Here is a 10,621-nt window from a genome sequence, read left to right on the forward strand (position 1 = left end):
AAGGACAAGGGGGAGGGGGGGTTGTCAGAAAAGGACGTCACTTTATATAATTTTTTTTATATAAACATGTGTTTTGATGAGTTAACTTAAGGGAATGTTATACTTTTATCTATCGTAATATAGGAAAGAAATTAGTGCTGATATTTATTTAAATTTTATTTTTGTATAAAAAATATATTGAATATATTACAATTAATTATATATTGCTCAACCCTTGGTATTTTCTTGTATCATACGTATCGTTAGTTGATCGCTACGGGTTTTCGTGCTAATTCTTTTTGCGTAATTCGTCCCCAAGGACTTAGTGTTAATATCATATATGATTTTAAATAGAGTTTTACAAATATTTGTCCAAAGGGAATTGCTTGCGTAGCAATTAATAATGATTGTCTAAAGCGAATATTACAAATGATTGTTCAAAAGGAATTTGACGGGAAAAAACACATCTTTACTTTTTACAGTATTTATGTTAATAGACAGAATTTTAAAGATTCAGAAATTCATTCAAAGTCAGTGCAGAGACTTCCGGAATGGCGGATGCTTTTTTGTAACGAATTTTATAAATAAATTTGAAATAAAGGAAGATAATAAAAAGATAATAAAATAAAATAAAAATAAAGAGAATGGAGAAAAGAAAAAGAAAGAAATAAAGAAGCAAAAACTAAAAAAAATAAAAAACCAATTAAAACAAGTTAACAAAAGAAAAAATTGAGATAAGAAAAAGGAAAGACAAAAAACCAAAGTTAAAAGAAAATAAACATTCGAGAATGAAAAGTAATTAAAAAGAATTAAAATAAAATATAAAAATTGCTCAGTTTTTGAAGAAAGAAAAAATAATTTTTTTTAAACTTTACTATTTTTGAAGGATTATATATGTTTGCTTGACATGATTTACTTTCTTATTTTAATATTGTCATTTATTATGAAAACTCTATACTTTTCGTGACTAAATGTTTGTGTGTGTGTGTGTGGGTGACACGTTTTTATTTGTGATTATTATTGAAAATTTTTTGTTTATTTTTTGTTATTTTTTAATTTTGTAAAAGATCATTGTTGTCTGTATATTAAAAGATGGATAGAAATAGTCTTCTAAATTCGCTTATAAAATTTTACAATAATGCTCATCCATTCGAGAAAAAAGCCGATAGTCAAAAAAAAGTCCATAAAATATGGAATGAGATCAAGGAAAAGCAAGACTTGGAGGTTCAAGTAAAGACTTTGATCCAAAAATATACCTCAATGGTCTTGAAACAAAAAGGATCTTTAATGTCATTTTGGGCCCATCAAACAACCAAGCAATCTGTTCCTTCCCATGCCAGTTCTTCGTCCTTAGAGTTCCAGCATTTTTCAGATCAATTTAATGAGCCAATAGATGTCGTTGATACCACGTCAGATGCCTCTCGACACGACATCCTGAGCACAGTTCAAATTGAGACGAAGAAGGCCAAGACTCATGTTCAAGACAAAATCAAAGCAGAGATTATTGTTTTGAATCAAGAAATAGTTGCTATGAAGAGCAGAAAAAGAAGTGGCTTATGGACCGATGCTGAAGAAGAAACCATTAAAAAGAAGAAGGCCAATGTCCAGGAGCTTACGAGTAATCTAAACAGGTTGATTGGCAATATGAAGTCAAAACAAAGATCAAGGGCTGAAAAGAAAACTGTCACGAATCAGGTAATATTTATCGCATCATATAATAATAAGTTACAATAATAATATTGTAGAAAATGAACATTAACTTATTTGTATAGTTCTTTCGGTACTGTCGGTGTTCGCTAACCACCCGGAAGTGAAAAAAGCTCTTAAAGTACGTGACGGAATCGGTCGCCCTACTATTGAGGTAGAACAATCTGAGATATTGCGTGTCATCATTCAACTTGCTGAACATGGAATCGCTGCCCACGAGAAAAGACAATCTGAATTGTATAGGGTGAGAGTACAACTTTAGATAATAAATAATTCTAATGTACTATATTAGGTCTCAATATAACTTTTCAGCCTTTGAACTTATTCACTGATTACTCTTTAATTACTTTTAAATAGCCTCAAATCTTTGGATGAGCTTGGTGCCGAGCTCGAAAAGAGAGGTTACAATCTTAGCAGAAGTGCTTTATATACTCGTTTGCTGCCAAAACGGAGCGATTCTCTTGAAGGAAAGAGACACGTCCACACGATTCCAGTTAAGTTGATGCGGGCTCAAACTGACCTCCATTTAAGTCACGTGGATGGTCCATTTTGTACAGCAACTATAAAGAATGTGAAAGAAGTTTGCTCTTTTTTGGGCCCCAAGGATGTGTGCTTTATAAGTCAAGACGATAAAGCTCGGATCCCTATTGGAATCACCGCTGCCAACAAACAAGCTCTTATATTGATGCATATGGAATATCGAGTTTCTCTTCCTGACCATGATTGGGTTATCGCTGCAAAGCACAAACTCATTCCGTCCGTCTACGCAGGTATTGCAATCAAACCAGACGGGCTTGGAAAATCTGACGCAGTTTCTTATTCCGGTCCCACTTATGTTGCTATTCGATCTGGAAAGCATTCATCATCGACAGCGTATGCTCACGGATTGGACTTTGAACAACTTTTGACTCTGCCAGAGTTTGATTCTATCACAAAAGATCCTTTGACCAAGTTGGTCAAGCCAGTGGTTGTTTTCAGTGTTGATGGTGGACCAGATGAAAATCCACGATACGCTAAAGTCATCGAAACTGGTATAGCCTTCTTTTCAAATTTTTTATTGCAATCCATCAATACAGTTATGTTTCTTCTAATTTAAATATCTATTTTGTTTACAGCAATTCATCATTTCTTTACAAATGATTTGGATGCCTTATTTATCATGACAAATGCGCCAGGACGGAGTGCTTTCAATCGAGCCGAGAGAAGGATGGCTCCACTGAGTAAAGAGTTGGCGGGATGGATCCTACCTCACGATCATTATGGACCTCATCTAGACTCTAAAGGTATTCAAATTCATTTTTAATATCAACTGTTTATCAAAATACAATATAGATACAAGGCTTAAGGAGTTAATTATATGCATTGCGACTTATATTTAAGGCAGGACAGTAGATCTTCTTTTGGAGAAAAAAAACTTTGAATTTGCTGGAAAGAGCTGTGCCTCGGTCTTTTCAGGTCTGATGATTGACCAGTTTCCAACGGTGGCCGAGTATATCGATCCAGACAAAAAGACGGAGCTCAACGTCCATCATCTCTTATCAAAGGATCAAGACTGGTTTGCCTCTCATGTGCGCACCAGTCAATATTTCACGCAAATTGTGAAATGTGAAGATCCCAGATGTTGCGCTTTGAAAAGAAGCTTTTCCTTCCATGTTATTCATGGTCGATTTCTGCCTCCACCTATTCCAATCAGCCAGTCAGAAGATGGTTTGAAAGCTGTATCCATTTCAGACATCGCCAGCAAGAATCGTTTTCCTTCAGTATTTTTTCTTATCGCTTCCAATATTCAGAGCACCATTCCTCGATCATTGAAATCATTCAAACCTCCTCCTTACGACCTGTTTTGTCCCTCTGTGCAATCAAGTTTGTCTCAGAAAACCTGCAAGCACTGTAACTTGTATTGTGCCTCCCAAGTCATGCTCAAAAAGCATGTCAACTTTACTCATTTCAATGTTATTAACCGAATGACTATTACTATTTTGTAAGTCAGGCCTGTTCGCATTGCCGCCAAGCGCAAAAGAGAGTTAATGGCTGTAGTTGCAGTAGAAGAGAACGCGGCCTTTGCTGAATGGTTCGATGAGGACGAAATTGAAACGGAGGGCCTTCATATTCCGAATGATTCAACTGTTTCAGACGAACCGGACTGCTCTTTTCCAATCATATCAATTGACGATCACTTGAAAAATACTTGGATAGATGATGAGTGAGGCAAGTTGATACACTGATACACTTTGATTAAATTTAATATGTTGGATAAGACTAAAGTAATACTAAATAATTTTTTTTTTTCAGAAAGGCAAAAGAACAAAAACATACGTGGAAATACCTAATCAGATTCTGAATGATATTTATAGGGGTTTTTTTTTGGGGGGGGGGGTGCTCAATTTTATGACGTCCTTTTTAAGGGGGGTATAGGAAAAAAGGACAATCAGTGACAAAGGTGGGGGGAGGGGGTCAAAAAATGCCTTATAAATGGTGACGTCCTTTATGGACGGCCCCTTATAACCACTATTAAGTAGCCTCCTCATCTGTAGTGGCCTTCTCGGCCTTTGGGAGGTGAAAAACAAAAAAAAAAAAAAAAAAAAAATATATATATATATTTATATGTATGATATATATATATATATATATATATATATATATATATATATATATATATATGATATATATATATATATAACATATATATATACACAATATATATATATATATTATATATATATATATATATATATGTATATATATATATATATATATATATATATATATATATATATATATATATATATATATATATGATATATATGTATCCATAGTATATATATATATATTTAATATATATATTGTTTATATATATATATTGTATATATATATATATATATATATATATATATATATATATATATATATATATATATATATATATATATATATATATCATATATATATCATATATATATATATATATATATATATATATATATATATATATATATATATATATATATATATATATATATATATATATATCTATAATATATATATCTATAATATATATTAGGTACTTTAATATCGGCCGTAACTTGAATCGGGAATTGCCCTTGGTTTTTCATATACTTATATAAACCCGATTTTTAGTCATCTCTGTAAAGTGTGTTTTTTAAAACTAGACTGCTCTTTAAATTCTCTAGATTTTAAAATAGGCTTGTTTGTATTTTAACATTGAATACTTAATCTTTTTATAAATAACTTGGAAATCTTTTATCCAGTGTGTTGTTAGTGAAAAGTTTGATTTTCAAAACAACGTAAGTTTTTATTTTCGAAAATTTTTGCTTTTTGTGCTAGATAGTCATTTTTTTATTAAATTTGCATGAGCATATATGTATCTAATTTACTTTTATGCATTTTTTATGTAAATAAATTATCCAATTTTAAAAATAAAAGCTTCCCAACGAACTTACCCACAAGTAACATATTATTAATACCGATAATGGGCATTTGTGGTGTTGCACAATCCAATTTAGAATAAATGTTTTAAATACAAGTTTCTTAAACTACTATTGTTATTTTTTCAAAATATGGTTGAATACTAATTTCATAAAATTTGACATTTTTTTCACTTATTTATAATGACAATAAAGTGTAGTAAATTGTGCTTAGCTTAAATGGCATAATTAATAAATCAATAATAATATAATTGAAATAGCTATGTCTTATTTATCGCAGATAATTCAAAGATTTATTTATTTATGCTAATTCAAAGATTTATTTAAAAATTAATACTTAGTAGTTTTTCTTTGTTTTTATTAAGTTGCCTTGTTAATTATTAAATATATAAATCACTTTTTTTTTATATTTCAGTTTTTTGCAAGAACTTGTTTTTGTGACATGGAGAAAATAATTAAAAAGGCAAAAGACTTTAAATATCTTCTTGGTTCCCACAAGTATAAACTACTTTCAAATGGTTTTGTGTACAATGTTTTTTTACAACAGAGCAGAAATGCTACAGAAACAGCTAAATATTTAACTCAGCAATTTAATAAAAATGAATGTAAAGTTTCATCATTAACACTATCAATACTGAGAGTTAACGAAAAAATCCAGTTTTTTAAAAGACACATACATTATAGCTGGAATAGGATAGTTGTTTTTTTTAAGTGAAGACTTCAAGTTTCCACTAGCCAGGGCATCACTTCTCCCTTTTCAGCCAAAGACACCTCCTTCTGTGTTTCCATTAAAGACAAGGATTGACAGAGAATGTCATTCCTGTAAAAAAAGGAAACTTTATAATAAAGCCTTACTTACTCAAAACAAAAAGCTTAAGACTGATCAAAACAGTAAAAAAAGAGAAAACAACAATCGGTAAGACTTTTCAAGTTAAGAGAGTGAACCAACTAATTAAAAGAACCTCAAGCCGAGTCTCAAAATATCAGTTGAAGGCCCAAAAATTTGAAGCAGATGTTATATCTTTAACAAAATCTTTGAAAAAGTTGAGCCTCAATGCAAAAGTTTGGTTAAAGAAAATAAAAGTTGTAAGAAGAAGATCCTAACATTAGAATTTACTATTTTAGATTTAGAAAAAAAACTTAGAGCTCAAGACTTAGCATTGAAAGAAATGATATTACCATAGACTATCTAAACTGCGACATCAATCAAATTGAAAAGGGTTCAATTTTTACAAAAGAAAAGAAAAGTTTTAATGCCTCAGTGCGTCTGGTTGTTTACCATTGTCTTGAAAGCAACGTGCCTGCAGATGCCATAACTAAAGTGATCATGTCATGTGCAAGTCTTGGTAAACTGAGTTTAAAGCCTCAAGATCTGCCCAATCTGTCAACGATTGGGCAGATGTCCAGAGAAATGGGAATACTTCCTCTGCTACAAGTGGCAGAAACAATAATAAATGCTGATGTTGTGACATTAACATTTGATGCAACAACAATTAAGGGCATTCACATAAATCAAATTCATTTTGCTACTAAGCAACAAATCCTTACGACCAGCATCACTGAATTACCAGGAGGCAAGGCAGAGGACTATGTAAAACACATTAATGATACCATTGAGGATTTAGCCAACACATATGCAGCATATTATAAATTAGAGATTGCTGATGTAAGGAAAAAACTAATGGGCAAAATAATGTCAGCGCTGACAGACGGGGCCTCGGTTAACCACGCAGCAGTTGTGAAGCTAAACAGCATACTTGAAAAAGAGCTGTTATAGTTAAACAGTCATTTGCATTCACTTGATGGAATAGCCAGTGAGACCAGGAAAGCTCTTCAGCTGAATAATACAATACCCAGTACCACTTATGGGTCAGATTGCAGAGCTGCAAATTTTTTGTACAGCGTTTCAAAGTTAAGGTCAATGTTTGAATTATGTATTTGATCCAAATAATGTAAACAAACTGTATATTGTTACTTTTTTTTATAAAATCAGAGTTTAATTGCTTGCTATATTTTAAGTCTGCATTATTGTATTTCAGATACAAGGCCGAAGGAGATCCACATGGATTTAAATCCTTTCTCAAGCAAAGTGGACTATCTTGCAGTACTTTTCCAACGTATGTTGGCAACCGATTGCACATACTGTTTTGTTCAGCTGGCATTGTATACAGGTACTGACAATTGGTATTCAACTATCTAGTCCATGCACTTAATTTTCCAATAGCAAATGCATAATTTGTTTTATTCTATTTTTAGGCACAGACATTTACTAGTCAACTATCTGGAGAAGTACTGCAACAACACGACTTTACTGAGGACATCTCTACTAAGAGATTTCAAGAATGAGGAGATAATGACCCATCTACAAGCCCTTGGACTCTGGGGCAAATTCTTAACTGGACCTTGGATGGCCCTTTTTTATGCAGAGGAAAAACAAAGAAACAATTCTGAAATGGTATGCAATTTTTTTTTATTCTTACAATGTAATTTAAACATTTAATGCATGTATTTATTTATGATCTAAAAAAATAACTTCTAATAAAAAATAACTTCTTTTTAAGCTGAGTATCTCAAGTCTGCAATTAAGGTTGTGGAAAAAATTTGTGATAAGCCGGAATTCCTATTGTCGTCACAGTTAGATGCATTTGGTCGCCCACTGATTTCTGATGAGACATTGGTTGCATTACGCATTATTGAAGGAAAGTATTTGGAGCAATTGCTTTCTGTTTTAAAAATGATAAGGGTGCAGTTTCAAGAAAACAAAGTAAAGAGAGAAGGTTGAGAGGAAAAGAGTTAGCAAAGTTACGATTAAAAGAAAAAGATCAGAAGAGAGAAATGGAACAGAGAAATAGATTAGCTAGAGGTATAAAAAAACTTATTTTAGAAAATACTTTAGATATTGTACATAATTCCATTTTCTCTTCGCTCTCAGAATACCAAAGGGTCAAAGTATTAGAAATGTTAAATGAGGATCCCGTTAAAATTGAAGGAGCTGGAGTTGAACATTTATGGAATGAGGAGGGGAACGATGTAGCTTATAAGGGAAGAATAGTTATGAAGTTACCACCTGTTACTGGAAAAGTTGTTAGTTTTAGAATTGCATATTGGAAAGAGGATGAAGGAGAAGATGATGCAGAAGACTTTAAAATACCATTAGATAGCCTCTTGGCTGACGTTGCTCTTGGTGATTTAGTTTTCTATTGATTCAGGTTCTGCATTTAGTTACCGGTATTTAAATATTAGACAAATGTTTACAATAGTATTTTATTTTAGTCATGCAATTTTTTTTTTCTTTTGAACGTATAATTTTTTATGATTAATTGTGTTTAACTTTATGTTGTTGTCAATTTTACTCCATTTTAAAAGATTTTCAATATTATATTAATAATTATTATTTATATGATCCTCCTTTCAGCAGACTAGTAATTTGTACCTTAAACATAAAGTTTATGTAATGAGTCATATACCTTAGAAAAATTAGTCTTCTATGCACTTAGTTTGTGAACTATTAATTTTTAAAATGCACCCTCGTCAAAATTCACCCCCACCCTACTTTGTGTTTTGTATCAGATAAGATGAAAATAATTTAATTCATAAAAAATGTAATAAAATAAAGATCTAATAATGATGAATCATTGTTTTAAATTTTATTACATTATCTCAGTCGGTTTTTTAGTTATGCAGTTTTTAGTGCCAGTAACGCAAAATATTGGTCACGGTTTTTTTTAATTTTCCATAGCAGAAATTACCACTTTTACACGCGGAAAAAAAATCATAATTTCCGTCATTATTAACATAGACAGACAAATGAGGCGTCATTGGATAGCTCTCATTAAGCTCTATGTAACAGTATAAGTTTTGTAATTGTATTATTATATTGAATTTTTTTTCAAAGCACCTATATATATATATATATATATATATATATATATATATATATATATATATATATATATATATATATATATATATATATATATATATATACATATAAATATAAGGAATAATTAACTCATATAAAAGTACCTTTGAAGGACAAACATCAAGATCAATATCAAAGTTTGGCCAAATGTATTTTTGAATATTTTTGCATACTGAAGGTGTTATAAGCGTTAGATATTTTGATCTGATACCTTTATTTGTCAAGCAAAATGCACAAGTACACATTTTAAATTCTGTCGCCATGTTGGAAAATAATAAATATATATGGAAAGAAGCCGTAAACAATTTTTTTGAATGCCATAATGGCTGACTTTATTTAAAATATAGTAAAAAAAAAGCAAAAAATGATATGTTTTAATTTTTAAAATTTACTTACTTAGCACTTAGTTCAGATTTTTTTGGCAACGTAAATTGTGTTTACTATTGCATATGATTGATATAATGCAAAAAAAAATTGGGAGTGGGGAGAGTTTCAACCTGGTGGTCAATTTGGAGAACAGTGTCGTTGCTATTGTTGTTATTTTTACTATTAATATTATTGTTATCATTATTATTATTATTATTATTATTATTAGAATTGATATCTTTATCGTTAGTATTATTATTTTGATTATTATTACCAATAACTGGAGTTTTTATTATTTTTGTCTATTATTGTTACTGATACTTATATTACTATATTATTTACAATGTTGTTACTGTATATTATTATAATCTACTTTTCTTTTATTGCTATATTTTAATTAGGTATATAAAGTCTTTTATTCTAGATAGATGTAAAAAAGTAATTAGAATTTTGTCCTAAATTAACAAACTTCTTGCTTAATTATTATTCCAAAAGTTTTTCGTTTAAGTATTGTACTGTTTTACGTTTTTTTTTGTTTTTTTTTTGTTTTTTTAGTTTGGTGTTTTAGTTTCTTATTGTGGTGTTTACTTAAAATTAGTTCTTGTACAATATGTATATATTCCATGAAATGTAAAATCTATTTCAGAATACATTTGATTTGATTTGGTTCATGCAAAGTATATTATTAGCAGTTAGATGATTGTACATTTGGTTAAACAAAATTCGCTCTAAAATTTTTGAAAAAACAGAGAGGACAGATATTGGACGATAATTACTGACATTTGAGGGTTCACCACCTTTAAATATAAAACACGGCCGACGACACGGGTTTCAAATTAGAGGGGGGGGGGGGGACAATCGTCAACAAAAAAAAGGTCCATTAGAAAAAAAGGGTGTGTGTATGTGTGTGTGTGGGGGGGGGGGGGAGGGCACGAGCCCCACCTGGCCCTCCAGGCCCTCCCGGCGTCGTCGGCCCCGTAAAAAAAATATTTTTTTAAGTTTTAAACCATTTCAAAACCTTATATAGCAAAGTTTTCACGTTTGTTCTTTAGTTTAGTGTCAAACACTCATTTTTTACTTTTTCTGGTGTCAAACGTTTGCTAAAGCGTGAAATAAATATTAGCCGTCATAGCTAAGAAATGGCCCAGCCATTTTAGGTTATTACCCGGAAAATTTTTTAAACAGACAGAAATTTTGCCCA

At 30.9% G+C, this 10,621-nt stretch overlaps 1 protein-coding gene and 1 long non-coding RNA gene across 2 annotated transcripts; both read left to right on the forward strand.

The window, feature by feature from the left end:
- The first annotated feature begins 510 nt into the window (after positions 1 to 510).
- LOC136081625 (uncharacterized) lies at positions 511 to 4,245 on the forward strand. The gene is made up of 5 exons (XM_065799137.1): positions 511 to 1,674; positions 1,752 to 1,930; positions 2,044 to 2,717; positions 2,802 to 2,969; positions 3,067 to 4,245. Exons 2-5 carry the CDS (start codon positions 1,887 to 1,889, stop codon positions 3,669 to 3,671), a joined length of 1,491 nt encoding a protein of 496 aa, XP_065655209.1. The 5' UTR covers positions 511 to 1,674; positions 1,752 to 1,886; the 3' UTR covers positions 3,672 to 4,245.
- Positions 4,246 to 5,553: 1,308 nt separating this feature from the next.
- On the forward strand, positions 5,554 to 8,589 carry LOC136080931 (uncharacterized). The gene is made up of 3 exons (XR_010638736.1): positions 5,554 to 7,303; positions 7,389 to 7,587; positions 7,694 to 8,589. It is a non-coding gene; the product is annotated as an uncharacterized LOC136080931 (long non-coding RNA).
- Positions 8,590 to 10,621: the final 2,032 nt, after the last annotated feature.

Source organism: Hydra vulgaris, chromosome 06, assembly GCF_038396675.1.
Source record: "Hydra vulgaris chromosome 06, alternate assembly HydraT2T_AEP".
NCBI lineage: Eukaryota > Metazoa > Cnidaria > Hydrozoa > Anthoathecata > Hydridae > Hydra > Hydra vulgaris.